Here is a 22,288-nt window from a genome sequence, read left to right as displayed (position 1 = left end):
CAAGTAGAACAACATCAAACTGACAAGCTCCTGCACAAGAAAAAAGAACTGAAAAGATAACCTATAAAATGGGGAAAAAAATCACAAATCATATATCTGATAAGGGGCTAACCTCCAAAATATGTACAAAAAAAAACTCACACAATTCAATAGAGCAAAAAATACTCTAATAATCTAGGTATCAAATAGACTAACAATTTAAATTTTTCCCCAAGAAGATATACAAATGACCAATAAGAAATGTTCAGCATATCTAATCATCAATGAAATGCAAATCAAAACCTTCAGGTATTTACCTCACATCTATCAGGAAGACTATCACTAAAAAAAAAGAAAAAGAAAAAGGTGAGTATTGGTGAGAATGTAGAGAAACTACAAATGAGATACTGTTCTGGCTTCTATCTTGATGTGCCCCCAAAGCTTCATCTGTTCCTTGATAGGGCTTTTAGGAGTGACTGGATCACAAATGTGTGACACTGGATCATGAGTGTGTAACACTGAATTCATCCACTGATTAGTTTACTATGGTTCTACATGTGAATGATGGAATTACCAAACAGGGAAGACCCACTCTGGGTGTGGATGGCACCAACCAATAGGCTTGCACCCTGGGTGGAATAAAAAGGGAAAGGAAAAGGAAGTCAAGCAGCTTCCTGTCTTCCCTGCCATGAACCATTTCTCCTCTGCCATGCTGCCCTGCCTGTAGCCTTCCAACTATGGAATGTGACCTCTACAAACTGTGACCCAAAATAAACCTTTCCTCCTTTATGCATAGGTATTAGGTATTTTGTCCCCTAAAAAAAAGTTAGTGGAAATACAATATTGTGTGGGTACTACAAAAAAAATAATATAGAAGTTCCTTAAAATATTAAAACCAGAATTACCATGTGATCCTGCAACTCAACTTCTGGGTACTTACCTAAAAGAACTAAAATCAGCATTCTGAAGGGGTAATATGTTTATAGCAATACTATCAACAATAGCAAAGATGTGGAAACAAGTGTCCAGCAACAGATAAACAGATGAAGAAAATGTGAGAATACATACAAGATGGAATACTACTACCAGATCTTTTTAAAAGGGGAGGAAATTCTGTGCTATGTGACATCAATGAACCCTGAAGTACACTAAGTGAAATAAGCCAACCACAGAAAGACAAAAACTGCAATATTCCACTTATGTGATGTATCTGAAACAGTGAAGATCATAGATACAATCAAACAGTGGAATGGAGGTTGCCAGGATCTAGGTGAGAGGGAAAAAAGGGAAATTACTAACCAAGAGAGATAAAGTTTCATTTTAAGCAAGATAAATACTCTTTAGAGATCTGATGTACCACAGTGTACCAGTCAACAATGATAAGGTATTTACACCTAAAAATTCATTAAGAGAATAGAGCTCCTGTTAAATGCATTTACCATAATAAAATAAAATTTTATAAATAATAACTACTGGGAAGCATGTGGTTCAACTAGAATTTTCACATTCTTGCTGGAAAGTATAAATTGCACAGCCACTCTAGAAAATGTGTGGTCGATGTCTACTAGCAGTGAACACACACATATTCTGTGAGCCACTGGCTCCCTTCCTACCTGGTGCCCAGCAGAGGGATATCTGTGTCCACCAAAAGATAGGCAAGAGCATCCATATGAATAGCAGCTAAAAACCAGAAATAACATCCGTCAATAGTCAAACAGCTTTATAAAAGTTGGTGTGTTTATACGGTGCGATGACACATAGTGATGGGAACACATGATCCATCGATACCCCAACATGCATGCGGCTGACAGACACAGTATGGAGCAGATGAAGAAAGTACCTGGTAAGCAATACACCATTCAATTTAATTTACATAAAGTTTCAAAAGTGGCCAAATTAATCCCTGCTGCTAAGCTAGTGGTCAGCTACCACCGGTGGGAAGAAGGGGGACAAGTGGTAACTGGGAGAAGCACATGGGGTACTTGTGGCTCTGACTTTCAGCAACAGCCGACACCCTGGTCTCATGCTGATTGCATTGATAGGCTCATTTTGTGATCATTAATCAAGCTGAACACTTATGATGGTACAATTTTTATATATATTCTATATCCACAAAAATGTTTATTTTAAAATATTTAAAAGGAGAGATGCCTGCAATTAGCCTTCAAAGCATCAAGTACCTGAACTGCTGCCCCAAAGTTAGAGGAACCCTTAATTCCTATCATTAGCTCCTGACATGTCCAAATGATTCTTTGCCCACTTGTTAATAATGGAATCAAAAGGCACTAATCTCATTACCGCCTGTCAGCAGGGACTGTCAGAACGCTGCTGGCCATTAGTCACCTGCTGCTGCAATCAGTCAGCGACTTGTAAAGCACCCAGAAAGGAGACATGAAATACTGGCAGTTTAGTTTTCTCTTGTCCCACTTACCTTTCACCCACCTCATGAGGACACCACAAGCCTCCTTCTCCAGGAAGCCATCCTGGATGTCTCCAACCCCATTAAAATCCCATTTTCACTCATTCATCCATGCCTAGACATATTCATGGAAACATTTAGTGATTACTCCATGCTCCAGGCTGTGTGCTCAAGATACACAACTGTGTAAAGTATAAATCTTTCCCTGGAAGTGCTCACAATATTGTCAGAAGTAGGCACGGCAACAGGATTAGAATGATAGACACATAAAAGAAGCAGGAATCTAGGAAAGCAATATAGAAGCCAGTTTCTTTTGAGAGGGTTGAGGGGGGTGAAATGTAGAATGTTCCACAAAGACCCATACACTAAGGCTTGGTCCTCAAGGTGACTCTATTAGGAAGCAGTGGGTCCTTTAAGAGGTGGAGCCTAGTGGACGGAAGTTGGGTCACTGAGCATGCGCCCAGGAAGGGGATGATGGGAGCCTGGTCTTCCTGTTTGCTCCCTGGCTTGTGATGTGAGCAGTTTTGCTCCACTGCACTCACCCATCATGGTGTGCTGCCTCCCCAAAAGCCCAACTTAAGGGGATGAACTGATCCAGAATCTCCAAAACCGTGAGCGAAAATAAACATTTTTCCCTTTATAAATTATCACAGGTATTTTATTATGGTGACAGAAGGCTACAGATAAAATTTGCCAGAAAAGATGGGAAGTTGGCCAGTCAAGCAAAGACAAAGGCCACTTCCAGTAGACAGAACCTCACATGAGAATGCATGAAAGCAGTGTAAGGCTTGGCATGGGACATGGGTGGCAGCTCAGGGCTCCAGGAAGCTCCAGATGAGGACAGAAAAGAACAGGCAGAGAACGGATCACAAAGAGTTCATGTGTTAGGGTGCACTGAGGAATCCGCTCTGCCTTAGCCAGGGTTTCCCCACCCCTGGGGACATCCAGGTTCAGGCATTGCACTGGATGTGCGACTTTACCAAAGAAAGGAAGGACAGTCCCTGTGGCTGCTGAGCTGAACAGCTGGGTCAGATCTGCCACTCGGGAAATGGAGTTGGGCAGGGAAAAGGCAGGGAGGTGTCAGCTATAGACCTGCTGAGACCGAAAGACAGACTGTACTAGAGGGCCTCAAGTGGGCTTGAGAAGAGAAAAATTCAAAAATTCATTGGATGTAAAGTCAGAAAAACTTGGCGACTGATTCTGTGTGGTGTGAGAGTAGGAACGGAGAAAAGGGAATAACAGGAGAAAAGAAGGCTGGCAATAGACAGGAAATATGGCGGTGAGATAATCATTGGATATATTAAATGTGAAAAGCCTGTGGGACCTCAGGAATGTGTCTCCAGGAGAGTGCAATACCTGAATCTAGATGTCTAGGGAAGGGGAAAAAAACCTTGGCTAATGCAGAGCCGATTCCTCAGGACACCTAACAAATGAAATCCCACAATGGACAAGATCACAAGGTGCAAATGAGGGACAAATAGCAAACCAGGACAGGCAGGAGAGGACCAGGACAGTGCTCTGTAAAGCAGGAAAGTGGGTACTGAGACAATAGAGAGGTTTAAAACATGAGTGGCTGCTCTGTAGCCCTAAATGTACTAGCTAGAGGTTCCAGAAGGTAAGAACTAAAATAATTCCACTGGGCTTTGCATGAGGATACCTTCAGTGACAGATTTCAGACTTGAATTCAATTCCAGCCACACAGCAGACTACACTGACATAAACCTATGCACAACACTCAGAGAAATCCAGATGAAGCAGTCCTTTCCTAAAATTTTAATATGCAGCAGAGCTTCAAAAAAAGAGAGAGATTTCCAAGTAAGATTTTAAAAGATTAAAGTCAATGGCTGTATCATAAGAGCCCGTGGCAGTATTAGACCTGCTGTTCACCCTAGGATCTGGGTGCTTAATGTTTTCAGAGTGATGGGACGGGTTTCTCTGGGTCAACACAAAACGGGGAACAGTGGGAGTGAGTCCTACATAAATCTGGGTGTCTCTCCTGCCTCGTACACTAAAGAAAAGCTTTATGAGACTGGAAAAACAATAAGGATGCGTAGTGCTTCTGAGCGCTATCAGCTGAAAAAAGGCATCTTGCAAGGAACAAAAATTTCAAGCTACCCTATTCATGAGTATATAGAAATGGTACTTGAAATTCAAGCTGAGAAATAACATAAAACTGGTATTAGACTCATGATGCTCGTTCTTCAAAAATGGTGATCCCACAATCCAGGCCCCAGGAGACAACTCGAGGTGAACATGAGTTCATAGCTTAAAAATTATAAACCACACAAAAAACCAAACCATTATGAAGGAAATTCAACTAATCACAAACATAGGAATTGAAAAATATTTAAAACCTGAAATAAGAGTTTAAAAAGATAGAAGAATCACCATGACATAAGAAGATACAGTGGGGCGGGGCTGCCAAAAAGTCAAAAAACAAAAAACAAAACCCCATGGGTCTTCTACATTAACATTTGATGGCTGGACTAAATAGAATAATAGATACATCTGAAAACAGAATTTGTGAACCATAGGATCAATCTGAGAAAATTACCCAGAAATGGACTTGAAAAGATAAAAAGATTGGATGTATGAAACACAAGAGATGTGGAAAGGACAGAACAATACTCATGATCAAATCTAATAGGAATTTTACAAAAAAAGAAAAGAGAAAAGGGAAGATATAATAATCAAATACAAAAAGAATAGTTAAGCATTTTCCCAAACTAGGAAACAAATAAATATGAATTTCAAATTGAATAAGATCATTGAATTCCAAGGATTTTGTTTGTTTGTTTTGAGACAGGGTTTCACTGTATAATTCAGACTGCCTCCTCCTGTCTCAGCCTCCCAAGTGCTGGGATTACAGACATGCACTACCATACCCAACTTCAAGGATTTTAAATAAAACAGATCCACACATTGATACATTATATGGTAACCCAAAAAAAGCTAAAAGTAGAGAAAAATCTTTAGCTCAAACAAATCCTTTCATTCAAACGAAAGAAAGACTGACAGCAATCTTTGTCCGGTATCAGTAAACTCCAGAACACAGTGAAATCTGCATTAACTCACTTTGGGCTGCCATAACAGAAGTCCATGGACAGAGAGCTTTAAACAATGGACATTGTGTTTTCTCTCAGTTCTAGCAACTGAGAACACCATCAGAAGGAAACAATGAATAGAAGAAGCAGTAAATCAGCTACATTGGTGAAATACTCATTACATCAAGCATCTATTGAGAATGTGCCTCTGTGTGGTTGATGCTGATCAATTATCTGGAGACTCCAGAAAGAGGGAAAAAATGCCTGGTCTTTGTGCTTTGTTACATATAATCTATAAAGAGTGAAGAAAAATAAAACAAGAAAAGAGAACAGGGGTAATGACAGAGGTTATTTCCATGTTGTATAGTCTGAATAAGCATCAAATATTATAAATAATAACAGTGATGAGCTTTAAAGGTTCCATGTCTGAGGATGAAGGCAATTGGATCATTTGAATCATATAGGATCAAGAGGCTCAGAAACCATTACAGAGGAACCAGGGCATGTTTCCAAGATCTTTCTGTGTTTCCATATTCCACCCTCCCCGTGTCACCTTTTAAAGTTCACAATGGAAAGTTCACTGGAATTCCAAAAGCTCCTCGCAGACTCAGCAGAATCTAGAGGTAAAAATGGAATCATATCTTCCATACACCTCTTCTTAAAAACAAAGGAGCCTTTCCCTGAAGCCTCTTAACATCCTCCTCTGCCCACTGGGCCAGTGTCGTGCGTCCGTGTCTAAACCAGTCACAGGCAAGGAGAATAGGATCCCAATACTGATTTTACAATGATTCATATTTAATATCTAGAGCTGGGTGATGTGGAGGAAGGGCGGCACCTTGTCAAAAGTCACAGCTTTCCCAACAAGGAAAAAGAAATACCGACTAGGAAGACCACAAAACAGTGTTTTCTCCCCCTTGTCATCTGTCTCAAAACTCATGACACAATGCTGACTACATGGCACCGTGATCACATCTGCACACAACCCCAGAGAATATAACACTGGAAATTTTTAAAAGGAAGCATGTTAATCTGATACTCTCTATAAGTTCGACTCCTTTAATAAAACCCAAGCATGTTAGCTCATTATATCTCTGTTTCACTACTTCAATAACCAAACTATAAAGGAAAACAGACCACCCAACTCTCCAAGCTAATCCGAACACTTACCATGCAATTACCCAAACCATGGTCAGTTTGTATAGATATTTAAACTTTCCCAGACACCTCTATAAAATGTATCTCTGTCTCTGTCTGTCTCCCTCTCTCTTGCTGTCTCTCTGTGTCTCTGTCTCCCTCTCTCTTGCTGTCTCTGTCTCTGTCTCTCTCTCTCCCTGTCTGCCTATGTCTCTCTGTGTCTGTTTCTGTCTCTATTTGTCTCTCTCTCTCTCTTTCTCTCTCTCTCTCTCTCTCCACTGTATAGCTACTTTCAGATTAGCTGAAATGTCAAAGAAAAGTGCTTCTTATAACTACCATTTCCAAATTATTCCAACATTATCAGATGAGAGGGAAGCTGTGGAAATAGCTTCCTAAAGTGAATTAAATGCTTTCATTTATGATCATGGAATTTTAGAGCCAAAAGGGACTTCTCAGAGAATATTAAATATGACTCTGTTTTACAGATGAGGGACAATGGCACCAGGCATGGCAATTTGACAAAAGAAACTCTTTAAACATCACCATTATCACACCATCCTGGGAACAAGAGAACAGAGATGAATTCAGCAGTCCTCAACCTACGTGATAAGTCAGAGGCCCACAGTTTACGTCCACTTTCGGGCTGTCCTGAGCCCTCTGAAACTCATCTGTGGTCTGCACAATTTAAAATCTCACTCTTAGATATAGCTCACATAGTTCAGATATTTTACACTGAAGTCATGATTTTTCATATCATTACTTAGTGTAGGAAATAATTATGCTAGTTTCTCTGTTTCCTGCCCAACTCCAATGATTATCTAATTAATATAAATTCAAGAAAGTCTATCCCTTTTTAAAGCAACCCAAGAAAAAAGCAAATATACTAACCTCATAATACAATGCGGGGATGGCGAACCTTTTAGAGACAAGTGCCCGAAGTGTACCCCCAAAACCCACTTATTTATCGCAAAGACCCAATGCTGCAGTTAAACCTGAATACTGAGGGTTTAGTTTGGAAAAAACAATGTAGTCATTAACACATTTTGTCTGAAAAGAAAAACAACACACATACCATGGGTTTACCACCACTGACATAAATTTAAAAAGCCTGTGCCTTTCACCTGTCCGCCACTGCCTCCCCAGATCCAGCAGATCTCCTCATAGGAGGGAAACCATCGATTAAAGATATTAATAGAAATATCATATATATGTATCAGCAGAGTGACAGCAATTTATCGAGGTTCTTTCAAAACTATTATTTCAAGCTCACAATCCCATACAATCTAGGAAGGACTGGTTTGACTCTTCTTCCCATTTTGTAGGTGAGGAAACGCAACTCAGTAACTTGCTTGAGTGTCATGTATCTAATTATGAGCAAAACTGAGAGCCTAATCCCTGGGTCTCCTCACTGATTTCCAACCAATAGACCTGTGGTCCCCAGAAGTACTTTTTAAACTGAACATAGCCACACTAAAAGAAGCTCTCATTGATACACTGGGTAGCTTCCAAAATAAAACAGAACTCCCTTGTGGATTCTCTCTGCTCACTGTGAAGTATCCACACTGCTTCCTCCACCAGCCTGGAGACCAGCACTGGCCAGATCTTCAGTAAAACTGCCCCCACCCACATGAGCTATCCAGCAAAGTTACACAAATGAGGTTTCCCTGACCGCAGCTCATCTCAACAGTCTCCAAGTCATCCTGAGTAACGTCCACATCACCTTGATCTGATTGGTGCTAAAGCTAATCCGTTCAGCTGGCCTAATCAGAAAGTGAAAATAACAATCTTGTGATTTGTCTACAGGCACTCCACCGCTCTGAGCACTTTCCAGCTCATTTTTGCTAGGTAAATAATAGCTTGATATGTAGCGCCTGCTAATGAAAATGTGAAATGTTTTAAAGGACTTTTTTGCTTAATGTCTTTTATACTACTGTAAATGTATGAAAATTTTATATCTAGGTTTTATTGTTGTTGATTGCTAAACTGACAGGCAAAAATAATCCAAGCTGGCATATTAATGAAACATGATTTTTTCCTATGTTCCTTTAAAAAAAAAAAAAAGAACAAGCTAAAACAATTAAATTGTAAAAGCCATTTCAACTTTTAACTCGTTAAGGATTAAACAGTAGATGTTGGATATTTTCTGCACTTTTCTAGACAGACCCTTGTCTGGAAAAACCCAGTGCTTTCTTCTGACACGGTGGCACCCCCAGACATGGCCTTGTGTCTTCTTGTTTGACCTCTCACCACCACCACTTTGTCACTTTCAAATAAATGTGCTTTCAGATCCTTCAGAAAATGCCTACCCAGTTCAGCAAGCTATGACAGTACAGGGAGAGAACAGAAAAAAGGGCATCAGAATTGTGGGCATATGCTGGGAGTGGCCCCGTGGGGAACAGACAGGCCCTGGGGAAACAGCCCCAACACTAATCCAAGGCTCTCCAGTGGGCTCAGCCCCACCAGCGAGAACAAAGAGGAGCCAGCACCCTTCCCACAGTGCTTTCTCACAGACACTCACGAACAAGCTGCTTCAGAAGCCCACATTCATCCTCGAGGTGGTGTCAGCAGTGGAATTAGTCACACCTGCCAGTGAATAGCACATAACAGCTGTACAGACACAAGTGAGTTATTGGTCTTGGGCTACAATCTCCCAGGAAGCAAACTATGCAGTTTCTGCTGCTTCCAGGCCAATTGAAAGGAACTTAAACTTGCAAATGATTAAGTATCTTAATTGTGTCATTTTGAAGCATTTCATTACCATAACCAATACCAAAAGGCTGGGCGAGCCCAGCTGCTGCATTCAGATGTCTGACCCTAAATTTCAGCAGTCATGACACTTTCCATTCCACTTCCTCGTCGTCAGATCCTATACGTGTGTTCTTACCAACACAAGTGAGTAGTGGAGAGACAGCCCCAGAAACTAGGCCAGTGGCCTTGACATAGGATTTCTGTTTATATTTAATAGGAAAAGGAAAAGGAGGGTTTAAGTATGAGGTGCTCAACATATTTCTCCATTCGTTTTGTGAACTTGTCTTTACAAAGCACATACTAAATATCCAACCCCAAGAAAGATGCTGGGATGACATAAAAAGAAAAATAACGTGGTTTGGGCCCTCCAGGAAAGTATGCTCTGGACCCGGAGGCACAGCTTACAGGATGCTAACAACATTCATTCAAGAGTACTTGTTATCATCCACTATGAGGAAAGCATGGAGCTGAACGCCTTTGGAAAAACTCCAATAAGACAGAGACTCCCCTCCACCAAGGAAACTACAACTGAGTAAAACTGGACATCAAAAGCAATCCAGAGAGCCCCCACACTCAACCATACCCTGGACAAATGACCCTCATCACGCTTTCCCTAAAAAGATTCCAATTCCCACTTAACACGCAGGATGCAGAAGTGAACACAGTATTCTAAGCATGGCTTCCCTCCTCTTCCAAGTCTTCCAGGTTGTATCAACGAACCTACAAAATTCATGAGCTCCTTAAATATGTTCAGATATTTGAAAATACCAGGTAAAAATTAATGTATTTCTCACATACCACCTCTATTCTCATACTTTAATGTTGATTTGAGAGTCCAAACATAAGTGTAACTCTTCCTAAAATTCATCTCTAATTTGGCCCATATATTCCAGCTGATAAAAGACAAGATGATTGCGTTATCTGATTCTGCTGTTCTTCCCAACTTTGCCACCTACAAGTATGATACACATCGATCTTATAAGATTCTTTTGTGTGTGTTTTATTTTTATTTTTTTTTTTGTCTTTCTCATTTTTATCGGTACCAGGGATCGAACTCACGACTGCCTACTTGCAAGGAAGGCGCTTATGCCGCTGAGCTAAATCCCCAGCACCCGTGTGTTTTATTTTTAATTTTTATTATTATGTGTTTGTAGTACAGAATGATTACATTCTTTATGGGAAGCTGGTACACGTACATAACACATCTTAATTTTTTTACTTCACCCTTCTTCCCCTCCTCCTCCATCTCTTGCTCCTCTTCCCATTTGCAAAAAGATCTCATAAAATTCTGTATTGTCGCCTAAGTTACAGGCAAGTAATTGTTGCCAAAAATCAGGCACCAAACCAAGTTCTGTTGGGAACCACAAGACACATTCCTCCAAAGTGACATAGTTCCATTTAGCTAAAGCCTCTTTTGGTGGAGCTGTTTGAAGCAAATCAGGTATCAAATGTCTTCCTGAATGCTTGGTGTTTAATACAGTTCCTTATCTAAGTGGAAGGGGGGGAGCTCATATATGGCCTGACCTATTTGCCATGAACCCATACTCATCCATGACAATTGCTGGCTCACTGTTCATCCTGCAGTTCTCTGTATCAGAATTTCACTCCACATTCTGAAGGCCATCGTAGTCAGCAAGGGAATGCCAAAGAGAAGAAAATGCCAAGGATAGAGACCTCACAGAGATGAGTGGAGATGGTGTTTAGAGGAAGGGTGTGGGGCCTTGAAGCCCGCTCTGAAGAAATCAGACTTAACTCCCAGGACTGTGGAGAAACAAAGGATGCTTTGGAGCGGAGGAAAGGAATAATTAGAATCTCTAGAAAAATACTTAACAGTAGAGGACAGGAGAAGTAGGAACAGACAGTGTCCAGAATTATAAAGATCTGTTCCTTACAGTGGTTCAAGAAAGAGGTTAAAATAACCTGATTAAATGAGAAAAATCAGAACACAAAGACAGTGATGGCGGTAGAATCTAGTGACTGATTAATCAGGAGAGAAAGGAGAAATTCATGATGATGCAGACCTCCCACCTCCCTCATGGGGTGTCATTATCTAAATTGAGGATGGCAAGAGGAGTAAAGGAAAAGATAAACAGGTGTGGACAGAGTATTCTCGAGATTTCACAGGGACAGCTGATGTAAAGCTGTCCAGAAGTTAGCTGGGACAGTAGAATTAGACAAGGAGAAAGCGAGGCTGGAGATAAACTGTGTGAAACGTCTGTATTCAGGAGTGTTAAATGGAAAAGAAGCCAGAAAATTGCACAGCATGTCGTACAGGAGACCTGGACGAGGCTACACTAGAGAAGTCACAGAGACAACCTTTGAAGAAGAACATTATGACAAATGACAGCGTGGTCAAAGAACTGGCCATTAGATTCTGTGTTTGGAACACCATGTGAGGCCTTCAACGAAACCTTTTAGCATAAGAAGTAGTTCTCAGCCTTGAGAACTTAAATGTGCCTTAAGTCACTCAGGCATCTTGTCGGAACAAGGATTCTGACTCCGTAGGTCTGGGGTGACACCCACAATTCAGCATTTCTAACAAGCTCCCAGGGGATGCCCAAGGCTGCTGGTCCACAGACCACATTTAGAGGAGCAAGAGGGGGACGTGAGTAGAAGATGAACATGTGGGCAGCAAATGGACGCGACTTGCAGGCAGGCTGGAAGAGGAGAAGGAATGAGCAGTGGAAGAGAAAACAGAATTGCAAGTGCCATGGGGATTACGAATCAAAGAAAGAAAAATTGGAGCTGTTTTTCAAGAAGTCCTTTGTCTTGAAATGCATCCTAAGAGCTTTGAAAAGTGTGCTTCAGTATATGGTTTCAGTTCCTCTCTCTTTTACTCTTGACTCCAGCGATTTAAAGTTTAAAACTTAAGAGGAAATGTAAATTTTGACCAGCAACAAAGATCTCACAGCTCCATGATTCTACTCATTTGCTGGGAAAACACCCCTCATCGCTCTACATCCTTTCTGTGGTGCCCTCCTCCAACTCATCCACACCTGTTTGATCAGGAATTAGCCTCTGTTGACAGATTTTATCTTTAGAAATGCCCCTGGCTGTGCCAAAAAAGAACAAGTTAAGCCAAGGATTAACCAACTCACTCTCACTGATGCAGTCAACCCAGCACCCAATTGAGAGGCAGAAAGCAAAACTTTTAGGTAAGAATCCCCCTTCCAGGACATAGCTGCAAAATGCCAACACTGCAGCCTAAAGGGTGGCCCTCCCACAACAGGGTCCTGCTGTTAAATGGAAGCCTATTCATGTTATCTCTATACATTATAAGAAACAATATTATCCTCCAAAAACCACAAAGCATCTCCAACCTGCCAAGGTCAGGTGATAGTTCTGAGACAAGCCAGAACTGCAGAGAGAATCTAGGTGGTGCCAGAGATTTTGCTTCTAGCATTGACTAGAAAAATCTTTGTGAATAATCTCCATTCCTTGGGATGGGCCAATCAAAAGATCAAGTGAATAGGAGGAACACAGACACATGGACAGACAGACAGAAAGACAGACAGACAGAGACACACAGATTGCCATAGGAGGGGACCAAAATATCACATGATCTTAAATTATCCAACCATTTTAAAAGGGAAAAGTTATGTGGCAAAAAAAAAAAGCCCTTCATTTTCCCTGAAATTTATGCAAAAAATTATGCAATCACAAAATAATTACAATATAGAGAGACTCTTACACATCCAGCAAAAAAGTCACCTATAAAACTTGAAAATGCAGATACTCAGGCTTCATCCTGTATTATGGACTTACTGACCCAAATTCTCCATGAGTTTCCAGTGAACTCGTTCTGTTTATATATGATCCAGAGAAATTGACTTTCCATGGACAACAGATGTCTATTTTGAAGTTAGACTTCATCTGGTTTCCAGAAAGATCCAAGACAGAAGTCACATAGCTGAGAATAGTGCAGTCAATGACCGAATGCAGGCCCTCGAGTAGGATGCAAGTCAGTGAACACATTGAGGACTAAGTTTATGTTCCCCACTGCAATTTTTTATTGAAACACATTGTTTGGCTCTCCTGGCAGAGTGCCTGGAAATAGCATTCTTCTCTCACAGTGCCAGCACCCTCTTGGTCAGGCACAAGCCTCAGTTACTTTCCTTGGCCTAATGTTCAGGAAGGCACTTTAAAATAGCAGAGACTCAGCAAATGAGGTGAAGAGGAAAATCCGGACAAGGCATCACACTACTGACTATCATCTAATTTCAATTTTTTTCCAGAGTGGATGAACACGTTTCCCACGGTCTTTTCTAAGGAAGGCCTGGGGTATGAGTGCCCTTTGCCTGATGAAGATGCACCCGCCACATCTCTCCACCAGAAACTGCAGGGTATTGTACCTGCTGTCCTCTACGCCTGGGGATTTGTCTAAGAGGATTGAGACACCATTTAGAGAAGTCACTGAAGCTAGATCTCCTACATATCATTCTGAAAGAACACATCAAACCACCTGGTCCTTGAAGACAGTGGGTCTTAACCAATCAGCACATGGCTCTGTACTCAGCATGACTTTAAACGGAGGGATAAGAAAGAGCTTAGTGCAAACAGGACCCACTTGCTTAGAAGTGGACAAGACCACAGCCAGACAAAGCAGAGGAAAAGACACATCTCAACCTTCCCTTCCACCCCAGCTCCAGAGGGATTTTAGAAGTAGGACAAGACTCAACTCCACATGCAATCATGCAATGCTGAATTGGAACCAAAAGACCCAGACAAACCAGAGACCGCACCTCAGGCCTTTAGCACACACACCCTTTCCCTTTATTTTACCCACTGAGATCAGTCTTGTGGGACAAAGATACAGGTACCCTCAGCCACACTGCCTCCTGGTATACCAAATGCTTCCACAGTCACTCAGAACATCTCTGAGAACTAAAAATCTGGACATCACTGATTCCATTTCCTATGGGTGTTTGGTTTGTTCACACTTAACAAAACTATTGATATGTCTGGAATTGACCATTTTACTTCTACTTTCAATTTCTCTCACATTTTATGTTGTTTTTCTCCTATCTTGCATTCTCTTGGAGAAACTGAGTATTATTCTAAAATTTCATTTTAATCTATCTGTTGACTGTTAGATACGCTTCTTATATGTATTGCTTATATATCACTGCACTGATTACAATGTACATTCATAATTTTTCATAATCTGCTTAAGACTAATATCATTTCATGGAAATTGAAAAGAGAACTCATCCAAGGAGATGGGGCTATTATCCTATGCCCAGGCTTTATGCTTTGGTTGCCGTATGCATATCTACATGCACTGTATGTTAGGGTTCCACAGTTAAATGGTGACAGATATTTAGAGAAATTAAGAAAAAAATAGTTTCTGTTTACTCACATTTTAATCCATCTGATCTCATTGTTTGCTAAGGATGAATCTTCATTCTTCAGCAGGAAGACCTTCCCTTACCCTTTCTTGACATGCAGGTCGGCTAGTGATTAATTATCTTATTTTTCTTCCACAGGCAGTATCTTTATTTCACCTTGATTCTTGAAGGATATTTTTGCTAAATACAGAATTCTGGAATTACAGAGGATTTGGGGGGAGTTGTTTTGTTTTGTTTTGTTTTCTACAAGCCCTTTAAAGATGTTGTCCAGCTACGTTCTGATTTCTATGGTTTCTGGTGAGACAGAAACGTAATTTACATTCCTGACCCCCTATAACTAATGTGCATTTCTTTCTGGCTATTTTCAAGAATTTTCTGTTTTTGAAATTTAAATAAGATGTACCAAGGTGTAGTTTTCTTTAAATTAATTCTGCTTAATGATCACTGCGCTTCTTGAATCTATACATGTATGCCACTTGTCAAAGATATTTTCAGGCATTATTTCTTCTGGGGGCATTCTCTCATCTCTCCTTTTGGAAATCCAAAAAGTTGGAATGTGTGTTACAACATCTATTAGAGCTTTGGATATTGTCCTGCAGCTCCCTGTGTCCTTGTTTACATTTTTTTCTTTTTTCTTTTCCAGTTCTTAAAGTAATTTCTAGTGATTAATTTCCCCAACTTGTCCTCTGTCATCTCCACTCTCCTATAAGGTCACCCAGTGAATATTTTGCTATATATTGTCACTTGCAGACCTAGAATATCTAATGTTTCTCTGCAGAGGTTTCCTGTCTTTTCCCAGACTTCTAGCATATTGTACTCTATATCCTTGAGAACTCATAATAACACCTTTTTAAAATCTTTGCTTGCTATTCCATCTCTGGGTCTTTTGAGGGTTAGTCTTTGTTAGCTGCTGTTCATCATGCAATTAGTAATTTTAGGTTGCATTGTGAATATATTGAATGATATGTTGTAGAAAGTATGTATTCTGTTAAATTTCTCTGAAAATCTTTTTTTAAAGCAGGCAGTTAACTTGACCAAAATTATATGGTAAAATACTGTTTCCCCTGCAGTAAGTAGCCATTCAAATCTCAGTTCATCTGTCATCACCCAACCGGGTAAGTGTACAATTTACCCTACATATAGTTCAGCGTCAAGCTGTAGACCTGGGAAGCTTTTTTAATAAGGAATTGGAGCTTCACTCTCTAGTATACTCCTTAGGGATCACACTTCCAGTAGCTAAGGATGCCCTGAACCTGATCTTTGGTTTCTCAATCCAGTAAAAAGGTGTGTTTCTACCAAGTTTTATACTTCCCACTTAGCACAGAATAGGAACCGCATTCAAGATAAAGCCTGCAGAAAATGACACACTCACCCCAAGCCTTCCCAATCACTGAGCAAGTGTCAGCTCTCTCTGCTTCTCCTTCACTTGGCAATCAAGTAAGGAGAATATAATTGTCCCTTAGTTTTCTTTAGAATTGTTTCATAGAGCAATAGACTACAGACAGCCCCCATCCACCAGACTCCTCCCACCTGAATCTTCCTAGATACAATACAACTAACCAATTTCACTTAAAACGTCACCCAAGAATTCAATTCCCTCCCAAGATGTAGAAAATCACAAGAGAACATCACTCCAAAACTAACAGGAAAAGACCAGATAATCTACACAAATTACCCAACCCAAAATTTGGCAAACCCATCAGAGTTGAGGATGAAGTCAATGAACTGAATACCAAAGCATGACTAACCCATAAAGGAAAAGACAGAATGCACAAAATGTTTCACTTTTAGCAGAACTGAAAAGGAAACCATTGTAAAAGTGAATAAGAATAAAATTTTAATAAATCTATATGTACTAGATAAGGGCTGGTGAAGAAATTAAGAATTCCTGACATTTCCAGGCTCTAGGTGAATCTGCACATTCCTCAGCTTTTTTCCTTGGTGCTCACAAGACAGACTAAGATCAAGAAACAGACAAAAGAAAACACCCTACACTGTGGACAAGTGTGAAATCTTGCCTACTTCCCAGACCTTTCTCTCACCAACACACAAAAAAAGTCTAAGCCACTAAGGAGTAACAGTCCCAGGAAAAAGTATGTCCACCAAAATAGAAATAGAAGCAAAATATATGTGTCTCTGGGGGAATATGTGGAAGACCCTTTCAGACATAAGACCTCACACAAAGTTTTGTGACCACTGGAAAAAGTGCAAGAAAATTCTTCCAAGCCAAAAGTCCCTACTAACATGACAAGAAAAGAATCTTACACTTGGGAGCCAAAAACATAAGTCCTGCTTAGGAAATGCAATTAGAACATGCACCACCACAAGCTTCATACTGCATAACAGGCAATAGTTGCCTGGTCCTAAAGTGGGGCAAGAGCATGAAGAATTACTTATTCTCTGTATAGACTCAAAACCAAAAAGCCAGCTATACCTTGGAGCCACTTCTGAGAAGCAGTCATTTCCTAAAGGTTCTAAACACTATGAATAAAGGTACTAGCCACAGGCAGTTTATAAGCAGCAACCCAGCAATTTAACAATAAGAAGATCCAAAATAAGAAGATACTTAAATAAGATGCAACCCCAGACTTCTAGATCACCAAAGGCAAAGCCACTGGGGCAATAAGGTGGGACAATCCAAAAGCCACCCCCAAAGACCCTCTGAAGTGGTAATAGCAGAAGTAACAAAGCAGAGAAACAAGGCTCTAGAAAAAATCAAATCAGAAATAATTTTTCAAAAAACTAAAGACACGGGGACCACAATGAAAGACATGTTTAGGTACTGTAGAACAGATGCAGATATCCAGGAGATTACAAATTCCATTGAAAGTATTTGCAGCAGAATGTGAGGACAGAATCTCATATATAGAAGACAGGATTGCGGTTACTAGTCATGAAAAGAAAGATTTCTTAAAAATAACAAGGGACCATAAGAAATCAATCCAGAAACTGCTAGGTGATGCAAAGAAGAATAACATAGTGTTGATTGGAATCAATGAAAAAGCAGGAAATAGCACAAATGACTTTTAAAAAAACTGGAGAAATCATGGCAGAAAACTCAAACAGGGAAAAAGAATTTTATAAACAGACAAATGCATATAAAACTCCAAGTTGCTATGATAAAAAACATCTATACCAAGACATTATAATACTCAAGATCTTAGAAATTCAACACAAGAACAGCATACTAAAAGCCTTTAGGGAAAAAAACAAATGATCTATAAAGGAAAATCCATTGAAATCACAGCAGACTTCTCAACACAAACTCTCAAGTCAAAGAAAGCTTGAAGTGCAGTATTTCAAGACCTAAAAGAAAACGACCTCTAATACAGTGATCTACCCCTCAAACTATCTTTCAAACTTATGAAGAAACAAGAGACTTTCATGACAAAGAACATCTGAGAAAATTTATGAACACCAAACCATCACTCCAAAAGGTTTTGAAGGACTTTCTATGAAGAGACAATAAGGACTACAACTCCATGAACACCAACAGAATGAATTCACTAGGCAAGACAAGGAATTAAACAGAGAGGGATAAAGAGAACCAACAACAGGAAAATAACACGACAAGGTTAAATCAATACATAGCAGTTATAGCCATCAATGTTAGTGGTCCCAATTCACCAATCAAAAGAAACAGACCTGAGGAATGGATCAAGAAGCAAGACCCAACAATATGCTGCTTACAAGAAACACATTTAATTCAAAATGAAATTCACAGACTGAAACTCAAAGGATTGAGAACTATACTCCATGCAACAGGAATTTGGAAAAAAAGTAGGGGCAGATATTCTATTTATAGACAAAGTGAATTTCAAGTCAAAACTGATTAAGAGAGACAAAGAAGGTCACTATCTTTGTAAAGGGAACAATACAAAAGAAAATGATAACAATCATAAATATATATGCACCAAATACCAGTGCACCCAACTATATAAAACAAATTAATGGACATGAAAAATCAAATATGCATCAATTCAATTGTAATGAGGGACCTCATCTACCACTTATTCTCTGTATAAACTACACACACAAGACTTTCTGAAAGCTGAAGATCAATTAGAAATGTGAAGAAAACATCCATGTCTCCCAGCACCCCACTAAGTACAATGTAACAGCAAGACATCAGCGGAGGAATCTGAAGGAGCAAAACTCAGATGCAATTCAATTACTGACTACATTGACTCAACAACCCACACTACCTTCCCAGTAATAATAATAAGTAATATTATCTCAGGCTCTACTATTCCTTACCTAATGTTGAATCAAAAATTATACAAGACTTACCTTACCTAATGTTGAATCAAAAATTATACAAGACTCAAAATTGAAAACTTTGGACAAAGGACATAGTGGTAAACATTAGTAGAACTACAGATGATGAAGATGTTGGACTCGTAGATGGAAACTTAGAACAACTATCACTAATATTTTTTTAATTTAGAAGAGAAGGTAGAAAACATGAATGAACAGATGGGTAATTTCAGAAGGGAAATGAAACTTTTAAAAGACAAATGGAAATGTTTGACATAAGCATGATAACACAAAGGGAGAATTCCTTCAACAGGGTGACAGCAAACTGAAAACCAGAGCAAAGAATGTATGAACTGGAAGATAGGGGGAATGATTCAAACTAGTGACAGAAAAAAAACCAACTAAGAGGTACAGCATGATACAATTGTTTCATGTGGTTTAGAATCCCAGAAGTGAAAGAAAAAGAAAGCAGGAAAAAAATGTTTGAAGACATAATCATCAAGAATTTTCCAAAATTAATGAAAAATGTCAAATCACAGTCCAGAGAACCTCAGAAAACCTGAAAGCCACAGGGAAGAGAGAGAACTGAGTGAGGACTATCATAGTAAAAATGCAAAAACCCAAAGATAAAGTGAGAATTTTGAAAGGTTCCAGAGGGAAAAAAGCATATAAGAAACAAAGCTGAGAATTGACAGCAGACTTTTCAATGGAAATAACACAAAATGGAAGAAAATAGAACGGCATCATTAAAATACCAAAAGAAAAACTGTCCACATGAAATTTTATACACAGAGAAAATAAGATAGTTTTTTCAGACACATGAAACAGAGAATTTATTGTCAGTATACTTGTACTACAAAGATATTTTTTTTAAATCCTTAGGCAAAAGTCTGGTTCCAAAAGGAAATTACAACGAACAATGAAAAACAAGGGTCTAGAAATAGTAATGATGTGAGTGATGTTACAAACGTTTTTCCTTATTTTTAATCTCCTCACACAGTAACTGGCTCTGCAAAATATACTTAGTTCACAAGCAGATTAAACTAGAAAAATTAAATGGAAAATTTTAGCTTTCCTGTTAAAATAAGCAAATAGAAAAACATTTTCCCTGGTTAAAAATGCTAACTGATGCCGAAGGAAAAAATAATAGCAATTGTGAAGATAAAATGCAATAATAAACATATGCAAATAACTCAAACAAAAACAAGCAGAGAGAGCAAACAGGATAAACAACTTGTAAAATATTAAATACAAAATCAATGCATGTATTAAATATAAGTGGCCTAAACATTATAATTAGAAATCATAAATCATCAGATTAAATATGATAGCAATACCCAATGATGTACTTGCTAAAAGAAACTAACTGTAAACATACATGCAGAGATAGGTTACAAGGAAAATACAAATATTAAAAAATCTTGTGTCCGTATAATAACATAACACATAGTAAGCTTCAGAACAAAGAATATGTTGAAGGAAAAAGGACTGATCCACCAAGACATAACAATAATGTATGTATCTACTAAGAGTTTCAAAATATATTTTTAAAAAAAGAAATCTGATCAAACTAAAAGAAAAACAGACAAATCTCAATATTCCTTATTAAAAATAGATCAGAATAATAAGAATATTAAAAAGTTAACACTATCAAGCAGTTTGACTTAATGGATACATAAGAAGATTCCAACCAACAATAGCAGAATTGACATTCTTTTCCAAAACCCATGGAATATTTTCCAAGATAGACTAGTTTCTGAGCAAATGTTTTATAGCTACTTTATTCATAAAAACCTAAGAACTTGAAACAGTCCAAACATCCATCAAATGCATGAATGTGTCAGCAACTGTGGCATAGTCACACAATAGAATACAATTCAGCAATAAAAAGGAATAAATTAATGACATGCAATGACATAGATAACTCTCAAAAGCATTATTCCAGGAGAAAGAAACCAAGTTCAAAAGGCTATATATACAATATGATTTCATTTTTATAACATTCTAGGGAAAAACAAAGCTGCAGGGATAAAAAAGACAATGCATGTTATGGACTGGAGATAGGAAAAACAAACACTGAAAATGGGCACAAGGGAACTGGGATGACAGAAATAGTCTATCTTGATTTTGGTCATAGTGATGTGATATCATGCATTTGTTAAAACTCATCCCACTGATCACATAGAAAAGGGATTAACTATATGTAAATTATACTTCACTAAATCTGATTTAAATAAAACTTAAATATTGCCAACCAGGACAGAAAACAACAGTAATAATATAAACTCATAATAATAATATGAAACTAGATTTAATATGATCATATTAGAACAGACATTGAATTACATTCCTACAAGACTTTGAAGAGCTATCTCATCTTGCTACCTCAAATGGACTCCTAGCATCACAAATATGGATGACATGGGGCTGGGGATTTAGCTCAGCGGCATAAGCACCTGCTTTGCAAGCAGGTGGTCATGAGTTCGATCCTTGGTACCGATAAAAATGAAAAACACACACACAAAAAAAAAAAAATATGGATGACAACAGTATATATTATTTCTAGTTTTTAAATTCCTTTTAAAGGTCACAGATCAAGGAATAAGCAACATTATAGACTTCAAAAGCATGAAGGTATATGAAAATTCATTTTCACGTTTGTAATGGACCACCAAGTATCTGGTTCCCAGTTGTCTTCCTTAAGAAAATAATGCTCAAAAGGGAGTTCTAGGAAGCAGAAGGTCATCAGGGAGCCTTTACCAAGAACAAAACTCCCCATCCTTGACCTTCACAGTTAAAGATACTGTGGGCTAGCCTCAGGTTGTACTTGTGATAATGTAATTGCCTAATAGCCAGGAGTTTGATCACCAGCACCAAAAAGAAGGAGGAGGAGGGAGAAGGATGAAGGAGGAGGAGGGGAGGGAGGAGAAGGAGAGGGGAGGAGGAGGAGGAGGAGAAGAAGAAGAATTAAAATTGTATGCTCTCTATCCAGGTCTGAAGGAATCTAATAAGCAGAGAAGACGACTAAGGGTATTAAGAGCTTCTCACTCTTAGAAAGGCAAGGAGTTCCCAGAACTCTTCCAAGGGGAAGCAAATTCAGCACACAGAGTGATGATGCTAACAGTGCTACCAATGCCTTGTCGGTCCTGCCAAAACAAGTCCACATTGGACAGTTTTCACTGCTAAAGGTTAATCTGCAAAAATATCAGATGCTACCCTTCTCTGAAGATGAGTCTCTGGAAAGGTTCACATCACTGCTACCAAACCCAAAATAACTTTTTTAATTGCCCGTTAAGGGCTCCCGACAGGCCATTGCTAGAGAAACATTTGTTCTCAGAGTGTTGTTTTCTTTTTTTTTC

At 39.0% G+C, this 22,288-nt stretch overlaps 1 protein-coding gene across 3 annotated transcripts in view; it reads right to left on the bottom strand.

Annotated features, from left to right (window-relative positions):
- Positions 1–22,288, bottom strand: part of Lrmda (leucine rich melanocyte differentiation associated) — a 996,798-nt gene that overhangs the window by 866,435 nt on the left and 108,075 nt on the right. Inside the window, exon 1 of one of the 3 annotated variants that reach the window (XM_063238710.1) lies at positions 1,593–3,130. The exons of the other annotated variants lie outside the window; for them this stretch is intronic. Within the exon in view, the coding sequence (XP_063094780.1) occupies positions 1,593–1,648 (56 nt within the window). The 5' untranslated portion in view covers positions 1,649–3,130. Of the gene's footprint in view, positions 1–1,592; positions 3,131–22,288 lie in introns of those variants that run through there. 3 annotated transcript variants of the gene reach the window in all.

Source organism: Cavia porcellus, unplaced genomic scaffold, assembly GCF_034190915.1.
Source record: "Cavia porcellus strain 051 isolate PalLab524CR breed Dunkin Hartley unplaced genomic scaffold, mCavPor4.1 scaffold_28, whole genome shotgun sequence".
Taxonomy (NCBI): Eukaryota; Metazoa; Chordata; class Mammalia; order Rodentia; family Caviidae; genus Cavia; species Cavia porcellus.
Note: the sequence above shows the minus strand (reverse complement) of the source record. Positions and strands in the feature narration are given on the sequence as shown.